Source organism: Prionailurus viverrinus, chromosome B4 (assembly GCF_022837055.1).
Source record: "Prionailurus viverrinus isolate Anna chromosome B4, UM_Priviv_1.0, whole genome shotgun sequence".
Taxonomy (NCBI): Eukaryota; Metazoa; Chordata; class Mammalia; order Carnivora; family Felidae; genus Prionailurus; species Prionailurus viverrinus.
The window spans coordinates 125,799,522-125,821,328 of NC_062567.1; the positions used below are offsets into that span (position 1 = coordinate 125,799,522).

Consider the following 21,807-nt stretch of genomic DNA (forward strand, 5'->3'; position numbering starts at 1 on the left):
CAGCAGGGCCTTGAAGCTGGGGGCAAGGCTGGGGAGGGGTGCTGGGAGAGAGAAGGTGTGAGGTCAACAGGGTGGGTGTTCAAATACCTCCACCTTCTACCCTGCAGACCTCAGCTGCATTCAGAGGAGGAGGCATTTCATCTTTTTGACTCTGTTCTAAGATCCTTGTGTGCACCAAAAAGAGTCTCCAAACATTTTCCATATTTCTAGAGAATGAGCTCAAGCAGGCCACCCTGGAAAATTAGGAACCGGGAATGAAATTCCACCTGCCCTTTGTCAAGCCAGCTAACCTTTCTTGGTTTTCTTCTTCAAGGACTATTCAATCCGATCTCCTTAACAACTCTCTGAGGTGGGGGCAGGGCAGATATTTATCACTCCCATTGTACAGGTTAGGAAACAGAGTCCTGGACCGGCTTCATGGCTGTTTGGTGATGAAGTCCATTCTTGGGGCCAATGACATGAGCGACTGGACAGGATATTCAGCTTCCTTGGATCTTAATTTTCTCTGAGAGAAAGAACACTAGCACAGCTGGACTCTCAGAACTGCTGCAGAGACCAACGAGAAAGTGAGTGCCCCCGTGTGCTGGCCTGGTGACCCTGCACAATCCACTTAACCGCTCTCTCATTTTGTGCTTTCTCCCATCATGCCCTGCTGGCAATGAGGCCAGTCCAACCACGTGCAAACAAAGCCTCTGCTTTATATTTACTGGGCAACAGCTATGTGCCAAAAGAGGGATTTTTATACTGTGTTTTATTTTCAATTACCTATCTGAAGTTTATCAATAAATGACCTCATCAAAACAAAACAAAACAAAACAAAACAAAACAAAACAAAACAAGACACGTCGCTGCAATTTACCAAGAGCCCAGGATGTGTCAGGTGCTTCCATAACTCCTCACACTCAGCCTTCTGAATAAATCTTTACAAAGACAGCGTCGTTCCCATTTAGGCAGGAGAAACAGAGGCACAGAAAAGGTGAGAGGCGTGCCTGTGGATGCACAGAAGAGTTCAAACCCAGAGCTTTCTGTCTGCAAAGCTCATGTCCCTTCCATTCTGCCCTGCCTGCTGTCCTCACGTTCAGGTGCACGCTCCTTTGATAGGCAACTGCCATGCAGGGGGCACGGGAGACGTCTTCCGATTCCCTCTTGCCCTGGTGGCTTCTTTCCTCCATGTCTTCCCAAATGACAAAAACGCTCTCATGAATCCCCAGAAAAACTCTAACCACCTTTCAACATTTAGCTCCAGATCACTTCCCCGTGAAGCCCTTTTCTGACCTGTGGCCCCTGCACAGCCCCCTGAGCTTTGTACAGTGTTCTCATGGCACCAGCAGCACATTTGGACTTCTGTATTTCTGGGTCAACCCTGTGCCCTGGAAGTCCTACTCACCTGTTCCCCTGTGTCGGGCACCATGCTTTGCACAGAGGGAGAACCATGTGCGTGCGACCATAATGGAAGGGAGGGAGGCAGGAGGCAGTGTATTGGTCGTTAAGAGCACCAGCTCTGAGCCAGACAGGCTGGGCTCACTGGCTCTGCAACCTAGGGCAAGTTTCCTAACCACCCTGCACCTGATCCCTGCAAGGATGACAAGAACAGGACCTGCCCGAAGAGGCGTTATCAGAGGCAGTGTGTGTGCCTGGAACAGCACACACAGCCAACACTCACCCGCGCAAACTTCCCTCGTCCCGCAGCAAAGGCGGACGGAAGGCAGGTCTCAACGTCTGAAGGAGCCCAGGGAACTAACTGAACAAGGGAAGAAGAGGAGAAAATCTGCAACTCAAGGTCTCTTTCTGATTACTACCTGTCATCAAGGCATCTGGAAAGCAGTGCAGAGATTGTTTGGGGCAGAGGGGTGGACTGAAGGGAAAAAGCAGACTCCTTTCTGCTCAGCCAGCCACCTGAGCAGAACTCTGTATTAAGAGAGCGGTGGTGAGAGGGAAATATAAAGATTTCATAAATACTCACTCTCCGAGATCCTTACTTATCCACCCCTTCACATCACTCACCTCAGAGTGTTTATCCAAAACATGAAATTAAGCTGTGAGTGAGAGGCTTCTCTCTCCAGACCAGTCTCACTCACTGCCACCTCAGAGCAGTCTCCCACGTGTGCCACAGGGGAGTGCCTACGCTCATTTCTGGACTGATCTGACAGCTTTCAGAAACCCAAGTGCCCCCAATCTCTTCAGGGCAAGCCAGGCATTGCATTCTGGGAAGCACAGATCACAGGCATGGTTTCCAGGTAGGAGAAAGCATAGGTTAGTTAGCTCTATGGCTCAGAAAAGGCTATCTGGATCCAACCATCAACAGGGCAGAGGCAACTGGCAGCTAAGCCCAGGAGGCAGCAAAGAAAACCCACGGCTTGACAAGTAAGAAAGGTTTGGGGCGCCTGGGTGGCGCAGTCGGTTAAGCGTCCGACTTCAGCCAGGTCACGATCTCGCGGTCCGTGAGTTCGAGCCCCGCGTCAGGCTCTGGGCTGATGGCTCGGAGCCTGGACCCTGTTTCCGATTCTGTGTCTCCCTCTCTCTCTGCCCCTCCCCCGTTCGTGCTCTGTCTTTCTCTGTCCCAAAAAATAAATAAAAAACGTTGAAAAAAAATTAAAAAAAAAAAAAAAAAAAAAAAAAGAAAGGTTAACACAAGTGGATACCCCACCACCTGGGAAGATTTGGTCTAGTACTTTCCAAGTATATCTGAAGGGTTACTCACACATGGGAAATGACCTGCTTTTCCCAACCTCCGTGGAGAACGACGCAGGAAGAAGGGAACTCACACAGTACAGAGAAAGGTCTATAATCGTGTCAGTTTAAGAGGTAAAGGGAGCCTTGGTGAGATCCTGGTGAACACCAACTGCCTGAGCAAAGCCACCATGTGCTAGCTCTGGAACCTTGAGCCAATTACTGAAATTTCCTGTGCCTCCGTTTCCTCATCTGTAAAACGGGAAGGTCAGTACTTCCCTTAGTTGTTCTGACGCACTGATGAGTTATTACAAGAACCTAAATCCTCCATAAATAAGAGCTGGTGTTTTTATCTCAGGCACTCTTCGACACTTGCCGAACACCCACTATATTCCAGGTGCCCCACACTAAGGATTCAGAGATGATGACAGAAAGGCAAGACCTCACCATCTGAAGGGTGTAGAAATGAGGGTGAACACTAGCAACAAAAACAATTGATCCGGCACTCTGTCCTGTGCCAGGCCCTCTCTGAGCGACGCACGGCATTATTCTAGCCTACACGCCAACTTTGCAAAAGAAGTGAGTTACGTAAGGGAGGTGCAATTCAACTCTAGAGGCTGAACAGAGGCACAGACAGTATAGTGGCTGGAAGTAATAATATCTCCCTCGGGAACCTGGTGGGAGGAGATTTAAATGTCAGAGATAAAGCACAGAGCTGGGCTGCTGCAGAATATAAACAGCAGGCATTAAAGCCATGCTGTCATCACCAACCTGACCGTTATCAAATGCAGGTCCTACAGCCCATGAGCTGAGGAAGGGAGCTCAGGTCAAACACCCAGAGGAAGAAGGGAACCTACCTAGCAGAAGGAAAGATCTAGACTCGCGTCAAGCCTCCCCAGCTTGCCAGAAGACAAGGCTCACCCTGGTGCGCTTGTTAAAAACACGGGCACCTGGGCACCGCAGCAGCAGAATCTCAGCATATCCCGGAAGGAGACCAGGATGATGAAGAAATCAGAGCCCAGAGCTCCAAGACCCGCCGGCCAGGCCTGAGCGGTGGCCCCCACTTTTCCTGACTTCACCCACCGCACTCCTTCTCCAGCGACCTGATTTCTCCTTGCCCTTCCACAAAGGCACTGAGCACTCACCTCTTCCCACCGCTCCTTCTGCCTGAAATGCTATTCCTCCCATCTCCACCTGGCTCTGCTGAAATGTCACCCGGCAGAGAGCCCTGTCCAACCACCCTCTTAAAACAGCACCTTCCCCTCTCCTGACGCTTTCACCAGCACCTTGCCAAACTTTATTTTTCTTTGTAGCACCCACCAACACTCAGCAGAAGAGGAAACTGTCCATGAATCATTTCTCCCCCTGCACCAGAAAGAGAGCTCCGGGAGACCAGAGGACATGCTCATGGGATTGCAAGCTCGATCCCCAGTGTCGCAGAACAGTCCCTGGCTGTGTTTGTTGAACGAATGAAGATCCTCGGATGATCCAGCAACGGCTCTGAAGCTCAATTACCTCATTCGAGACAAAATACTGCCTTCCCTAATGGAGTTGGAGGAGGGTTATTTAAATGTATGGGAGAAAGCTTCTGTGTGGCAGCACCATGCTACCTAATCGTCATGGCTACCTACTGGTGCAGTGGAGAGGGTTCCCACCTAGGACACCACCACCAGCTTCAACAGCCCGCACCTGCTCGGTCAGGACAACTCCCGGGTAGGCAGAAGATGGGGCACGGACTGCCCTCTGCTGGAGCAAAAATGACAAATACCCATAATCGAAAGGGCCCACCCTGGAAAGACCAGGAGCCTTGCATCATCAGGATCTCTTTAAGCCACTCTGGAAAACGGTGTGGAGGTTCCTCAAAAAATTAAAACTAGATCTACCCTATGACCCAGCAATAGCACTGCTAGGAATTGACCCAAAGGATACAGGAGTGCTGATGCATAGGGGCACTTGTACCCCAATGTGTATAGCACTTCCAATAATAGCCAAATGATGGAAAGAGCCTGTGTCCATCAACTGATGAATGGATAAAGAAGTTGTGGTTTATATACACAATGGAGTACTACTTGGCAATGAGAAAGAATGAAATATGGCCTTTTGTAGCAACATGGATGGAACTGGGGAGTGTTATGCTAAGTGAAATAAGTCAGGCAGAGAAAGACAGATACCATATGTTTTCACTCTTATGTGGATCCTGAGAAACTTAACAGAAGACCATGGGGGAGGGGGAGGGAAAAAAAAAAAGAGAGGGAGGGAGCCAAAGCATAAGAGACTCTTAAAAACTGAGAATAAACTGAGGGTTGATGGGGGGTGGGGAGGAGGGGAAAGTGGGTGATGGGCATTGAGGAGGGCACCTGTCAGGATGAGTACTGGGTGTTGTATGGAAACCAATTTGACAATAAATTTCATATTTAAAAAAAAAAAAGGATCTCTTTAAATATTTATTTTGAGAGAAAGAGAAAGAACATGGTGGGGGGGGGGGGGGAACAGGGGAAGGGCAGAGAGGAGAGAATCCTAAGTAGGCTCCCCGCTATCAGCACAGAGCTCAAAGCGGGGCTCGACCCAAGAACTGTAAGACCCTGGCCTGAGTCACCAAGATCCTTCTGAATGGCACAGTCTTAAACATTCAATTCTGGTGATTCCTGAAGCGATTTTCTTGCTTCAGAGAGCACAGTATATAAAGCACAGTTAACCACAAAATGACTGCGAATCTACTCCAAATTACACACAATGGATTCCTTTTCACCTGCACAAAAACCCTGTTAAATAGGGAGCAGCACCCCAGTGTTAGAGGGGACCATTTGGGCACAGAGGGGTTAAGTTCCTTAGCGGACAACACACAGCATTGGCGGGGAGGTTTGGGAATTAGAGGCAGGTGTGCCAACGCATTTCCAGCCCTAGAATACAAATCTAGTCACAGAGGTGATTCATCATGGAGTCAGAGGATGGTCCTCTCCTGTTACCCTTCAATGTCCTCACTACAAGGCCATCCATGTGAAATAGCTTCACTTCTCCAAGCACGGTTCCAAGGTCCCCAAGTAGCTGCGGGTGCATTTACGACCACAGGTTACGGGTCTCAGTCTCCCCACTTCCTCCCCCTGCTTTCCAACACCTACAGGGAATGCTGGCAATGTACAGAAATGTACTGAGGGATGGTTCCAGCCACACTGCCAGCCGAGACGCAAGCTTAGTTTGTCCAGTTCTGCCGACTTCAGTGGCCTCTGTGGGCCTTATTTAGACCAGGGGGGTGATCGTTTGCATCTTTCCAAGGAGGACCTTCTAACACTCTGGGAAAACAGGAGAGGGGGAAGAAAAGGTCCTCAACAGCTGTCACTCTGTAAGACACTCTGCTCAGCCTTCACAACAAATGCATGAACTACAATCCTGCTTCCCTTTCCACGGGGGAGTGCTGTGAACTCCCATGTCTACTGTCCCTCTGACTTAAATCATGCCACCTGGCTCTCAGGAACGTGTTCACCACCCCCACCCTCCAACAGCCCCTGCCCCGAAGTCAAGTAGTTTTCAGAGGTTTTATCTGCTTAGGTTGTAAGGCTGCCCAAAGAAATCCTTAAATTCACTCCCGCTCTTAATTGTAGGAGAGTCTTCGGCAGAAGCAAAATGCAATCTGGACTATAAGACTAATCAAATTCTCTGCTACATAAGCCAATATATGGCTAATAATAATCCTGCTAGCCACAGAATATGGTTTGCCCTCTTCTCGACCAAGATGGGTTTTGTCTTGTCCTTGTCTGAAAACCTGAGCATATGGACTTTTTTTTTTTTTTTAACGTTTATTTTATTTTGAGAGAGAGAGAGAATGAGCAGGGTAGGGGCACAGAGAGAGGGAGAGAGAGAATCCCAAGCAGGCTCCGCGCTGTCAGCACAGAGCCCAACATGGGGCTAGAACTCACGAACCATGAGATTATGACCTGAGCTGAAGTTGAGTGGGACGCTTAACCGACCCAGCCACCCAGGTGCCCCTAAGCACATGGACTTTAAAATCTCTGCCAGCCGTCTCTGTATCTTCAAGTTGAGAAAGGGCAACGTGCAGGACCTTTTCGGGGCAGGCCTGAGTTCACGTGCTGGCTCCAAGTTACCAGCTGGGTGACCTCAGCGAAGGAACACAACACCCTGAACCTCAGGTTCCTCATCCGTCAAACAGGAAGGCGTGAAGCTGTCTGGAGGAAGGAATGAGAGAACGTAGGGCACATCCCCACCCCGGCACATGGCAGAGAGTAAGCCAGGAAGTCCAAATGCAAAGCCTGAGCCAGCCAGGGTCAACCAGGGACCTAAGCAAATCCCAGAAGCACTTTCTTCTCAATCCAGCTCTGTGTAAAACAACAGTGCACAGAGTGACACAGGGATCAACCAGGAAGGATGGCTCGGTGACAAACTGGAATGTCCATGCACTGGGCAAAGGGACAGCCACTGCCCAGCTCCAGCCGATGGCTGCTAGGATGAAAAGTGGGTCTGGTTTGCTAGATCTTTCCATGCTGTTAAGCAAGGTCAGAAATCATGATTTTTATGTGCGCTCTCCCAAGTTTTAATGGTCAAAAATCCAGTTAAAAACAGTAAAAGCAGTGTACCGGCCAAGCACAATGCAACTTCGGGCCAGATGCAGCCCCTTTCTAACCAGAGACAGTAAGTGTTATCCCTTCCAGGTTTTCATATCCAATAAAAATTTTCTTTCTTGGGGCACCTGGATGGCTCAGTCAGTTGAGCATCCAACTTCAGCTCAGGTCATGATCTCATGGTTCATGAGTTGGAGCCCCACATCGGGCTCACTGCTGTCAGCACAGAGTCCACTTTGGGTCCTCTGTCCCCCTCTCTCTGCCCCTCCCCCATTTGTGCTCTCTCTCAAAAATAAAACATTAAAAAGTTTCTTTTCCTTTCTTTTCCAGGCACAAGGGTTTTATGGAGATGCAGGCCGGCTGATTAATGCAGATGGGAACTTTTATCCAATGTGGCTTGGAATCCGTATTAAGAAATACTATCATTTTAATATTAATTGGAAATTGTCATTGCTGGAGTTCTGGTTAGGAACACTGATCTCATTTCAAAGTGATGGAAGCACTCTTTCAGAATTAGGGCTTTATGAACAAATTTCAGATCTTGAATCAGTGCTGTGATCAGGCCCTCACAGGAGGCGTGTGTGTCCAAATGGTAAGGTGGATCAGGAGGGAAAAAAGAAGGAAACGTGGTGAAATAGGAGTGTTAAATACATATCCCAAAAGAAAAGTTTCGTGTTTAAAAGGTATTTGAATTTCAAAGTTAAACAATGACACTGATTCATAAATCCCAAAGGTTAATAAAATTCCTCTTATCTGAAAAGAATGCAAACCCCACAAAATCTCTTCAAATTCAGTTAACTGTCAATAGAGTTGCAGTGTTTTTTTATACTATTTTATTTTTATTTTTATTTATTTCTGAGAGAGACAGAGCACGAGCAGGGGAGGGGCAGAGAGGGAGGGAGACACAGCATCTGAAGCAGGCTCCAGGCTCTGAGCTGTCAGCACGAGCCCGACGCGGGGCTCGAACCCACGAACCGTGAGATCATGACCTGAGCTGCAGCTGGATGCTTAACCAACTGAGCCACCCAGGTGACTCTGCATAGTGTTTTGTTTTTTGGTTTGTCTTTTTTAAATAACGCATGCAGAAAACAAAAAAGCTGATGAATATTCACAAAGTGAACACCCTGTAGTAATCACAGGTTAAAAAGTCACCTGGATTACCAAGTCTTCCTTTGGCTCCTCCCCAGTCTCTACTCCTAGATCAACTTTTGTCTGCTTTTGTATTTACATAATTGAATCCTACCATACATACTCTTTTGTTCAACACTATCTGTGAATATATTCATTTTCATTGCTCTGTAGTAGTTCACTATATAAATATGCCACTATTTATAGGTTTATTTTACTGTGGACGTACATTTCAGTATTTTCCTATGTGGCACTATTAATAATAATGCTGACGTGAACATTCTTGCACACGTCTTTTGTGCAAACATCCATACGCTTCTCTTTGGTATGTGACCAGGGACAGAACTGATGGGTTACGGGCTATGTTCAGGTTTAGGTGGTAACACCAAATCGTATTCCAAAGTAGTTACACAAACATTTTACGTAGAATTAATAGACCATCACAGGGTTCTCTGAGTGAATTGCCCCCTTCTTTGGTTAAATTGGCATTTGAAATAAGAAAGAAGATCACTTTAAGACCTGTACCCCCCAAAGAGAAGTTCCTGTCCCTTCTTTTCAGAAAACCTTAGCCTATCATTGGTTATTGAATAAACACCTATTATAGAAAATATTATGGTTTACAATTGTTTGAACAAACAGATATGAATGCAATGCCTTTTTCATGAGGGGCAAGTCCTGCTGGATATTTATGTGTATTAGAATTATAGAACCCCAAACTCCTAGAGCAGGATAAGACAGAAGAGATGGTTCCACATCCTTTTGTCCCTAGATAAGAGCAAGATGGAGGGGATGGGAAGGGTAGACTAGGGCCATGTGGAGGACCAAATAATGGCCCCCAGAGATGTCCGTGTCCTACTCCCCACAACCTGTGAATCTGTCACCTTCTATGGCAAGAGGGACTTTGCAAGCGTGACTAAACTAAGGCTTGTGAGATGGAACGACTGTTCTGGGCTATCCAGGTGGGCCCAGTGGAATCACGAGGGTCCTTTCAAGAAGACAGGAAGTCAGAGAAGGAGACCTGAGGATTTCCAGCAGTAGGCTCAGAGTTAGAAAGCGTGACCTGAGGGGTGCCCAGGTGGCTCAGTCAGTTAAGCATCCAACTTTGGCTCAGGTCATGATCTCACAGTCTGTGGGTTCGAGTCCCGCAACAGACTCTGTGCTGACATCTCAGAGCCTAGAGCCTGATTCAGATTCTGCGTCTCCCTCTCTCTCTCTCTCTGCCCCTCCCTGACTAGTGCTGTTTCTCTCCAGCTCTCAAAAATGAATAAAGGTTTTTAGAAAGAAAGAAAGAAAGAAAGAAAGAAAGAAAGAAAGAAAGAAAGAAAAAAGGAAGGAAGGAAGGAAGGAAGGAAGGAAGGAAGGAAGAGTAACCTGAAGGAGCTACACTTCTGCCCTCGAAAACAGATCCCCGCTGGGTCCTCTGGAAGGAACCAGCCCCGCCCAACAACATCTAGGCTCTAGCCTACTAAGACCTGACTAGATTTCTGACCTCCAGAACCATACGATAACAAATGTGTGTGTCTTTCAGCACCGAACTTGGGGTACTTGGTTACAGCGGCCGTAGGAAACTAACACAAGGTGGCTACTGGGATTAGTAGACCCCAGGTTTCCTAACACTTGGTCAGAGATTCTAACCATGAGCTCCTCCAGGAGATACAGCCAACTGATGACAATCAGGGCCATTTCCTCCACCCCAGCAGGACCGCCAAGAATGCTTTATGATCAAAAGCTGGTGCGAGAAAAGTAAAGGTCACCTTAGCAACCATCTCGGAGCTGAACACAACGGGGATGGATTTCAGCCACCCTCAGGGTCTAAAATAAGGAGATGCTTTGGGGCCCCAGGTGAGAAGCACAGTTGTGTGCAGGCCCGCCGTGCCCGCGACTTGGGCTCCGCTCACTGCTGCCTCCCTCACATCCTGTTTCGTAGGCTTCCACTTGGCACGAACAGCTAGGATGCACTGGCCAGGAAAGCCCTTCATTTGTGACCTATTAAGAACAATCTGTATACTTTCCATTTCATTCTGCATTCAGCACCCTGTGTTTTTGCACCCCATAATCACCTCATTATGGGGTTCATTTGGGCCACTGGCAGGAGGGCGTGGCTCACATCACAGCTGCCACAGAGACTCATCCCAGGGGATAGACACCAAAACCTTGAGCAAATCATTCACTAGCACCTCGCACACTCCGAACTCACCAACCTTGGGGCACGGTCTCTGGGCTGAGGGAAGTGGACGGGAGGCTAGGGAATCGGTCAGGTTTGGACACCGCCCCCCACCTCCCCTTTTCCACCGTTCATGCGCCCCGTGATCCCTCACAGTGAAAAGGAAAACGCTTTCACTTACAAGTCCTTGGTTCTCAATGCAATTCTTCAAAACAGTCAAATGTCAGGCCCTCATTTCTTTCTGCTGAAATTTATCAAGACAACTCTCAAACCATTCATTTTAGGAGTAATTTGTGTTGATAAGAATGGCATGAACAGTGAACTAAAATGTGGGTGTGGGCTGAAACCAGTCCAGATATTAATATCCTGTGCCTGTTCACGACACCAGTTTTAAATGCTCAGGACTTTGCATCCTCTGAAGACATTTCCTTTTGAAAGCACCCGCACCCTCCCTGCCCTGCCTCCCTGACCATTGAAAGCTTCCGGCCTGAGCTTCTGCACAGAGCTGGTCATAAATTATCAGAAGGCAGCATGTGTGAAAAATCTTCTGAATGGCCAAAAAGCACACTTTCTCCGCATGCTGGTAATTCAGTAACAGCTGAATACCATCTCCATGATGGGCAGAAGAGACAGAACCACAGCCCGTAAATAAAACTCACATGCCCATGAGATAAGGTGATTCTGGTGGAAAATAATACGCATGATCTAAATTCAAACAGAGGTGTGTTTAAGCAGAATTACTCAAGTCCAAAAATTCACATTCCATCCAGAATTAAGGGGTGGCTCCTGGAGCCATATTCTGAGGTCTCAAAATCACAGATGCTCAGGGCTCCGGATAAGCCCTTGGCTACCAGAGACCCCTGCTTCCATCAACATCCGGACTCCCACCCAGTCAACATTCACTAAGGCCCAACTAAGAGTGATGCCCAGACTCTGAGAATGGAAAGATAAATAAAACAGCCCCTTGTCTCACGAAACCCAAAAGCGAGTGGCCAGAAAGACACCACACAAGCAAAACATCCCTTGATGAGTGCTGTCATAGAAGTTTCCACACAGAATCAGACATTAGGGGAAAATGACATTGAATTTGGGCATTGAAGATGCTGGCTGGGAGGAAGGGTAGTGGGGAAAAAAAGAGAAATGTATACTGGACAGAAGGAACAAAGAGCCAAAATTGAGAAGTAGGAAAATAGATGTTTTCTCAAGGCGTTCAACGAGGCACTCACCTGAGTAAAGATGGAAATGATGAGCTAAGGGAAAATGTCTGTGAAAGACCCCAAGCAGTGACCACGAGTATGGAGAGAACCCAGAGGGCAACGGTGAGAGCTGAGAGCTGTCGGCATTCAAAGCCAGAAGAGGGCATTCTTCTCTCATTCATTCATTCAACAAACAATTCTCCTGACGCTGGAGTAGGTGCTAGTGACAGAAAGACGAATAGAAGAAAACCACTCCATTCCCTCCTAAGGGTTGTACTCACTTGTGAAGACAGGTGATTAAAAAAAAAAAAAAAAAAAAAAAAAAAAAAACAAGAAAAGGGGCACCTGGGTGGCTCAGCCAGTTAGTGGTCTGACCGGCTCAGGTCATGATCTCGCAGTCCATGGGTCCGAGCCCTGTGTCGGGCTCTGTGCTGACAGCTCAGAGCCTGGAGCCCGCTTCGGATTCTGTGTCTCCTCCTCTCTCTCTGCCCCTCCCCTGTTTACACTCTGTCTCTCTCTCTCTCTCTCTCTCTCTCTCTCTCTCTCTCTCAAAAATTAATAAAGAAATTTTAAAAAATAAAAGAAAACACAAGAAAAGTAATTAGGGTATGAAGAAAAGAAAGTAAAAGGAGTTTGTAGACGTGGCAGAAGCCAACCTGGCTAAGGGGGAGGACCCATCATGCTCAGCTGAGACCTGAGGGTCTAAGTCAGCCCAGCAAAGAAGGAGGGAAGGAGAGGGGGGTGGGCAGCGGGGAAGGATGGAAGGGCAGCAGTGTCCCAGGAGCCAGCATGTGAGAAGACCAGCAGTCTCAGAGGGCAGGTGCGCACAGCACCCGAAGCGAATCCAGTGTGGCTGATGGAAGACGGGAGGGGACATAAGGAAACAGAGGCAGCACAGCCGACAAGGAGCAGGATGGCCCCGCGACTGAGCTCTGGCCGCTCTCTGGAGGGTGGAGGACACGTGTGAGACGGCAGGATGTTCCATCAGCCACGACCACAAAGGATGAAGGTGAACGGCTGAGCCAGGGCCACGGCAGTGGTGAAAGGCGGGAAAGCAAAGACGTGGCCGGAAGAGGCCACAGTCAGGTGCGACAGGATGTGGCACCCGGTGATGGAGAGAATAAAGAAGGAAGCAAAGACTCCACGCTTTGAGCTTGATGGACGGGTAGCTGGGAATGGTGACTGAGATGCTACAGGAGAAAAGGAGGATGGGGGAGGAAACGAAGGAAACAGGGTTGAGGAACTGGGGGGCTGAAGTGCCAGCGAAGACATCCCCTGACCAGCATCTGTAAGCAGCAGGCACCTGGCCTTTGACAAACAGCTCTGCGAACGGGGATCTCATCACTTTCCAAGATGTGGACTCCAACACCTGGCAAGTCGAATCTCCGATTACAATAGTTTTTTTCTTACATTGAGTCAATGCCTGTTTCCTCATAACTTTTATGCATTGATCCTGGATCCACACTCAGGAGCAAATCACAGGAAGCCGATTCCCTCTTCCCGACATATTTGCCATTAACTGGAGAAGATTCTGGCCATTTCCAATTCATTCACGTCAGATGCTTAGAATAGAAAACTTCCAGAATGTTAGTGCCCCAATAGCCCCAACAGGTGACATTCATTTTTTTTTTTAAATATATTCTTTAAGTTTATTTGTTTTGAGAGAGAGTGAGAGAATGCAGGGGGAGCAGAGAGAGAGAGAGAGAGAGAGAGAGAGAGAGAGGATCCCAAACAGACTCTGCACTGTCAGCACAGAGCCTGATGCAGGACTCGAACTCATGAATCAGGAAATAATGACCTGAGCCGAAATTGTCAGACGCTCAACCAACTGAGCCACCCGGGCGCCCCAGGTGACCTTCAGTTTTATGTCACTTCATGTAGCAGGAGACAAAGGCCTAGAAAGAGCAGTGATTGTACCCCAAATCACCCCGCTACTCTGGCTCAGCTGATTCGGAGCCTGAGGCTACCATCCAGGATACTCTCAATAGATCTTACTGCTGTGTGTCATCTAATTCGAAAACTTTATGCAGGAGGCATCTGCATCTCTGGGAGAGTCTAGGCTCTGCTCTCAAGAGATCCATCGAAATTAAACGGGGTTGAAAAATAAATAAACTCACATAAAATATAAATAGCATCCCCATGAATACAGGCAGCAACTCTGTCCCTTATTTATGGCTCCACCTGCCTTGAACAGAAAACTCAAGGGGGTCAATAAACGGATTGCAAAGTTGTTACATTTTTGTTTTTTTTTTTAATTTTAACATTTACTTATTTACTTTTGAGGGAGGGGGAGAGAGAGAGAGAGAGAGAGAGAGCACAAGCAGGGGAGGGGCGGCAACACAGAATCCAAAGCAGGCTCTAGGCTCTGAGCTGTCAGCACAGAACCCAACACGGGACTTGAACTCACGGACCGCGAGATCATGAGCTGAGCTGAAGTTCAATGCTTAACCGACTGAGCCACCCAGGCGCCCCAAAGTTGTTATGTTTAACTACAGAGAAAAGAATGTCTCCACAGGCTCTTTTGCAAATGCACTGATATCTGCTGACAACTGGCAGGGGTTCCACGGAGGTACCTTTGTCTCCCAGTACATACTCAGCCTTTTCTAGAGCCTCAGGATCTCTGGGTCATCCTGCCCTACATGCCCCGCCCCGCCCCCCCCCCCCCCCCGCCCCATGCTGAGCTCCCCGTACCACACGGCACTTGTATTTACACACCTCTCATGTTGGGTGTTTCACTACCTCCCAGGGCAGCTCATTCCAGCCCTGGACAGGATGATCCTTTACTAGGATGAGTTTGACAGCTGGCTCCCTGCCATGTCCCTCCATAGATTCTGGGGCCATCTCTCTTTCGGGCGACAGGTCCTTGACTGTTTGTGGAAGCCGATCATGTACACCTGGAGTGGAACCTCTGCTTCTCCAAGGTAAATAGCCCCAATTCTTTCCACTATTCTGTATGTCACAAGGTTTGGATTGGCACTGGCATTCGCCTAGACTCTCCTGAATGTGCTGACTTGTCTACATTGTCCTCCAAGTGTGGCATCTAGAAATAAATGCTGTGGTCCAGCTGTGGATTAACTGATACCCCAGAAAAGGCATCTATCCCCACTGTCATTCTAGCTGGGATACTTCTGTTAACATACTCACATCATCTAGCCCCTATTTAATGCAGTTTGTGATTTGGTCCCAAGGGGAGGATTTATTATTAGCAACATGTTGGTAAATAGGGCACCTCTTTCCAGTCTGTACAGGTCACCTCAGAGTATTATTTCCTCAATCCTCTCTGTTTCCCATCGTCTGTCTGATAGTCTAATACAATCATTCAAAGTCAGAGATAGTGGTCACTCCATCAGCCAAGGCTGGCCCAGACAGCAGGAGGCTGGAAAGGAGACTTCTAGCTGACATCAACCTGCCACTAAGCACAGCCAATTATACATTCTCCATATCTCAGATCCACTCCTACTCTCCTCTTTGGGAAAATGCACCATTTACCTTTGGGGGCCATTTTGAGTCCCTCATTCTGACTCCACGTATTTCAGGGAACTCCTCTTTACCCTAAGACCAAAAATAGGCACCTCCCCCAGCCACGGTGATTGGTCTCTGGACCACAAGTGACCAGAGGCAATCCAATCAGGCAATACTGTGGAAGCAGGGGGAGGACGAACTCCTCTTTCCACAGGCACTGGTGAGCGTAAGTTGTAAACTAAAGCTTCCTCTGTGGAGATGAAACTGCCCTGAAAGAAACCAAGGCGGAGAAATGGAGAGCAAAGGCAAGAAGGGAGATTGTGCTACAAAAATATCATTTGAGCCCCTGGATCCATCCCTGCCTGAAGCCCATCCTACATTTGAACTTACTGGTTTTGTTAGCCCCCAAATTCCCTTCTTGCCAAAATCATTTGGGGTTGGGTTTTTATCAACGAGTGCAAATGAAAATTCTGCAACTTCCCTTTGACGCACCCAGAAAGGTCATGTGACACCTTGTCAAACCCCTAAGCCAAAGTCTAATACCTCGCTGGAGCCCCCATCTACAACATGGTATTGTAGTTACGAAGCTCAGATCTCGAGTCCAATAACACAGGCCTATCCTGATGGGCTTTGGGGTCTTGGACAGATCACTGAAGGATTTCTGCCTCGCCCTCCTCTTGTATACCTACTACATGGGATTACTGGGGAGAGCAAGACAATGCATGCAAAGCCCCTGCAACGATAACTGGCCCTCAGAAATGTCTGAAACACTGGCATGCTCATTATCGTTAATATCGTTACACCATTAGTATCATCACTAGTCCCGTTATATTGGCAGGGTCAAGGTTTTCACGTGCTAACCCTGGACCGGCACTGGGTGCTCTCAGCCTTCTTTTACAAGGGTTTTTCCATCATCCCTGGCCCAATGCTTCCTTCTGTCTCTTCTAGGATCCACATCAACTCACCTTTCTCCCTCTGGTCTCTTTGCCAAAACTTAATCATCCACTGCCATGGCATAATTTACTCCATGTAGCTGCTCATATGGAAACTCCTCGACTCCAGGGATGTATAGGGCAGGACATACGGGCCCTTTCCTGCTCTACAGGCACACAGCCACCCCAATCACACTCAGTCGAGCTAACTCAGGGCAAATCTCACAAAGTCCACAACTCCTAATTAAAAGGTAGCCTTGAGCTGTCAAAAAAATTATGCATAAAGGAAATGTTTAAAAACACAGTAGTGACTTCCTTGAGACAGATTTTCATCGGAGATTTTTTTGAACTCACTTATGGGCGTAAATAAAAAGAAAGTGTCCTCCTCGATGATGCTCCCATCCCTTCCCTCCCTGAAGCTTAGAAAACCACCTTTGATACGCGAAACACTGCGCCGCATTTGAAATTGCTGGCTGGGAGAATGGCCAGGCTTGTCTTCTCCACTGATTGCTGAGAAGTGACGAGGATCGGCGTTTGTTTTGATTGGCTTGGGGAGGGCCGCTCCTCTGCTTGCACGCCTCCATCCAGCCAGTGTGACCATCATCTTTCACACCCAGCCAGGCCTGACACCCCAACCGCTGCCTCCCACGGCACCCTGGGCTCCATGCACGGCAGTCCTGTGCTCACCTGTCGTCCCCCCCGCCCCCCCCCCCCCCACCGCATTGTGAATGTCCAGATCTGTGATCGCTGCATTCCCAGCACCTGGTTCGGTGCAGATGTTCAACAACAGCAGCAGCAGCAGCAGCAAGAGTCACAACAAAATGTGAAATGTGTGAGTGAGTGAATGAATGAATGAATGAATGAATGGAAGAATGAATGAAAACAGCTGGCTCCATGCGCTTGAAAAATCTCTCCAGGGCCCAAACCTTTCGCCCGCTATTGACACAGCGACCGACCTGCAGAGCTGGTAGCTGACATTTGTGTAACCTCCACCATCCACTGCACCCAGGTGCACCTTACTTCGTTTCTGTTTCTCTGTGTTCCTCCTCACGACAGACTCCCTCCAACACCCGTGTAAGCCCCGCGCAAGTCTCTGCCCGAGCACCAACGTTCTCCTGCTCCACACGGTGACCCGGAGGGGGCTTCCGAGGACTCTGGGACGGCCAGTGTCCTTTTTCTTCCCTCTCCATCCCTCTCCCTGTGAGGAAGCCTCCTTCTTACCTTCAAAGCTCCCGGCAAAGAGGTAAAGCCAGGTGATGGCTGGGATGCAGAGAACAGTCAGCGAGGCAGCCAGGAATTTCCGTCTCCCTCTGCAGATTCCCAGCATCCTCTCAGAAGTGACAACCCCTAATCCCAGCGCCGATTCTCTGCCCGGAGCACGGGGTCCTCGGCCTCCCTCATAATACTTTCTGAAAGGAAGAGCAGAGAGGAAGGGCTGAGTTCTTAGCACTGTAAATGGATGCAGATTGCAGAGGAGAAATACCCTGTAGGTCGTGAAGGTATCGGACTCGTCCACAATCTCCTGCTAACCTTCTATTCTGAGACACAGTGCTGCAGTCTTGCAGTCTATCAGAACAGAGACAGCTCTTTAAAAAGTAAATGAATAAAGGATGATAAAAAGTATGAGATCTCAAGGGACACCTGGGTGGCTCAGTCGGTTGAGCGTCCGACTCTTGATTTCGGCTCAGGTCATGATCCCAGGGTTGTGGGATCGAGCCCCACGTCGGGCTTAGCATTGAGCATGGAGCTTGCTTAAGATTCTCTTTCTCCCACTGCCCCTCCCCAGCTTATGTTCTCTCTCTTTCTATAAGAAAAAACAAAAACAAAAAACCCTATGAGATCTCTCCCTTCTGCCTCTCTCTCTCATGTGCGCACACACACACACACACACACACACACACACACAGGCATGTATTCTATAGTGTAGGTTAGTTTGCAGCAAGAATGTGACAGACTGAGATGTGCACAGAGCTCTGTGGAAAGACAAATGAAGTTGCTGACTGATGCAGGTGTGGCCAAGATGGCAGAACCGTTCCCGAGTTCCAGATAGGAAGAGCTGAGGAAGGCACTGGAGGCTGACTGATGGCACACTCAGAGGAGACGAGACTGCACTGGCCACATCATCATCTGCAGGGGACTACAACTGGATCACAGTTGATAACCCACAAACACTCACCAGGGACTATCTTAATAGCTCCCGCCTTTAATACAGAAGAAGATATCCAGAAAAGCATGGAAACAATTAAAATGTGCAGAAAATGGAGAGGAACACAGATAACCTACAACTCATCTGCAGAGAGCCAGTCCCAAGGTCACGCAGAAGACTGGCTGAGACATGTTCAAAGAGGGAGGAGGGTCAATTCTCATGGAGCAGGGGCCCATGATCCTTCACCTGGGTATCTGACCACAGGTCATATGCCTTACAAAGGAATTTAAAACCCGACAGACCATGCAATCTCTTCACCTATATCCTAATGTGGATGTCACACTGGCTGCAGGTGGAATGTGGGATCCACATGTTAGGAGCCTCCCAAACAGGGCAGAAGCTACTATTGCAGGTACCTATACAAGGCTTCCCATCCCCAAAGAACACTGTCCATGAAAGAGCTGGCTTTGCTGTCCCCTCGGGTAGTCCCACAAATGTCCTTCCCTCTGCCAGAACCCCTAAGCCCCACGTGTCTATGGTCTGGTTGAACTGTCTCCCCTCCCCCCCAGCCTTGGCGTTTTCGGGAGACAGACACCCTGTCCGCTTGTCTTAAATTGGCCTAAGACTTAGCATACTGCCTGTCACCTGCTGGCTGGCTGATAACTGTCTGCTGAACGTACAAATGGAATCAGAGTCTAACCAAAAAAAAGCCTTTCGGAGCTTTAGGAATTTGGGTTCAGCAAGTTGCCTGCAATAAACACCTAATGGAGACAATCTCAACTGTCAGTGCCAGGCTGTCTTCTGCAACCACTCTGACGCCGTTTTCTAAATGGCCCTCCCTCGAAACACATGAAAGACCACAAGGCTGGAGGGTGTGGCCTAGAAAGTAAAACCAAAAAAGCAAAACCCCTTTCAACAAAGAATGTTGATTTGAGAAAAGGTTCCCCCAGCCCCCTCCACTACCATAGAAAGTTTTTCATTCTGAAGCATGGGCAACAAACCCTCCACACCAACTGTGAGTCACTAAGCATAAGGATCTCCCAGATGCTGGGGGATCTCTCAGGAAGAACATACTGGGGACAGGAGGCTATGCAGTGACACTGATGTGGCTTCAAATCCAGTTCCACACTCAACTAGCTGCAACACTGCCGAACTCCCCGTCTCCGGGTAAGTTCCGTGTTGTCCATCTACAATGAAGCGATGCCCTCTCTGCCAGAGAGTCTTAAATGAGAGATTCCTTGAAGAAGGGCCCAGAAAGGACTGATGGAGCATGAGGCAAGGTGAGCCCCACCTCTTCCTGAGAGCAGAAGGGCAGAAGTATCATGTTTTTCTCACTCCCCATTCCCACAGGGCTTGGGAGAAAAGAGCCCAACAAAGAAGTACGGGCTGACATTGAAATCACCCATTTGCACTTGACAATCGGACCCACTGGATTCTCCTTCAGGAAGACACCACATTAAAACTGCCTCTTTTGGTGTTTGGTTGTTTGTTTGGTTTTTGGGTTGTTGGTTTTGTTTGGGTTTTTTTTGGTTTTTTGTTGTTGTTGTTTTTGTTGTTTCTTTTGCAGTTCACTTTTTTTTAATGTTTATTTTTGAAAGAGAGAGAGAGAATACACACACACACACACACACGTTGGGGAGGGGCAGAGTGAGAGCCAGACACAGAATCCAAAGCAGGCTCCAGCTCTGAGCTGTCAGCACAGAGCCCTACACCGGGCTTGAACTCACAAACTAGGAGATCATGACCTGATCTGAACTCGGATGCTTAACCCACTGAGCCACCCAGGCGCTCCTGCAATTCACTTATAATAATAATAGTAAAGACAACTAGCAATAAGCAGCATGTATTATGTCTCAGGCTCTTTTAATTCTCCAAAATAACCTATGAGGTAGAAACTATTTTTCATCCCCATTTAGTGGATGAGAAAACTAAGGCCTAGAAAGGTTGATGAACGGGCCAAAGGTTACATGCCCCTACGGCCGAGAGACCTTGGGCTCTGCTCTCCCCAAGTAACTGATTCCAACAACCTTTGCCAGGGGTCGTTTCTCTTCTGATCTAACCTAAATCTTTCATGTTGAATCTTAGGATTACTTTCCTCCCCGGGTTAAATACATCACCACCGTTTGTTCCCTCTCAAAACAAAACAAAACAAAACAAACAAAAGAAGTACAACAGACAGAGCAAAAACTGGAAAGCAATAGATGAATTTGGACTTGAGGGGTAAGTAGTACGAATATATATGGAGCTGAACGCAAGTGGCATTAATATTTAAAAACCGCTTTAGAACACTTCCTTTCCTCCTTTCTTCGCTCCATCTGCAAAAGTTAATTTCAACTGGCACAATTTGTCCTAAGTTTTGAAACACCGTCCAGGGTGGTTTGCATTTTATGATAACACTGGCATCTTGAAATTAAACCCAGCAGGTGAAAAAAAATATTCCTTCATGGATTTGACTTTTAAATGATACCTCTGTGCACTAAAAACACAATTTAAAGAAAAATCTCAGTTTATATCAGGAGTTACTCCAGGAAGCCAATATAGTGAAGGAACACAAGAAAGAAGGAAGGGCTGGAAATCACCTCCCATACGTGTGCAAATGTTGATGGATTGATTAACTGGGGAAACCAGTCTGGAACCAGTTCTTGCCTGGTCTGAGGGAGACAGACTCCAGGGTGAATAGGCAGGGCAAAGACTCAACTCTAAAATGCCCATGGCTCCATCTGTTGGGATGAGCCCTGGGTGTTGTATGGAAACCAATCTGACAATAAATTTCATATTTAAAAAATAAAATAAAATAAAATAAAATACCTCAAAACCCATCATCCAATTCCTTGGCCAAGCTGGTCAATTCCTGCTCCTAAACTTCTGCTACTCGATCTGTCTTCTCCCATCTGTTTTAACCAATGAGAGTCACATTTATGCAGAACACTGTATGAGCCAGAAAAATTATCGTGCTCTATTAAAGCCACAAAAGCAGTACTCACAGCTGAACATAAATGTGATTACAAGTATCTTTCAGTCCAACAAAACATGTATAAATACCGATATAACTATACATATGAACAGTATAAAAGTTAAAGGTTATCTCTGGGTATAGGATACGGATCATTTCAATATATCTGAATACAGATTTCTCCCAAAAAACCTTGACAAAGAATATGTGTTGCTTTTATAACTGAAAAATATTTTAAAATTTGAATCACCACGTCTTCTTGTTATATTGCATGTGATTCAAAATACCTCAGGGCAGACAGTGAAAAATACATGTGTTACTTTTACTTTCCATGACAGGTTCAGTAAGTTAAGATCTGCAGGATCCTAATTAGGAATACATCTTCTGGGGGTGGCTGGCTACCATTTGAAAGACTCCAATCAGAAGCCCACCTTCCAAATGCTGAGCTGAGCTGATCAACACCAGACAGTTGTCATCCCCTTCCCCTCCCCCTCCTTCTCTTTTTAAGTAGGGTCCAGGCCCAACTTGGGGCTTGAACTCACAACCCCGAGATCAAGAGCCCCATGCTCCACTGAGAGCCAG

The 21,807-nt window shown here is 47.7% G+C and overlaps 1 protein-coding gene across 3 annotated transcripts in view; it reads right to left on the bottom strand.

The window, feature by feature from the left end:
- LARGE1 (LARGE xylosyl- and glucuronyltransferase 1) overlaps nucleotides 1-21,807 on the bottom strand; it is a 541,787-nt gene that overhangs the window by 382,186 nt on the left and 137,794 nt on the right. For all 3 annotated transcript variants that reach the window (XM_047867970.1, XM_047867968.1, XM_047867969.1), the window contains exon 2: nucleotides 17,348-17,535. In XM_047867970.1, coding sequence (XP_047723926.1) covers nucleotides 17,348-17,453 — 106 coding nt within the window. In that variant the 5' untranslated portion in view covers nucleotides 17,454-17,535. The remainder of the gene's footprint in view (nucleotides 1-17,347; nucleotides 17,536-21,807) is intronic.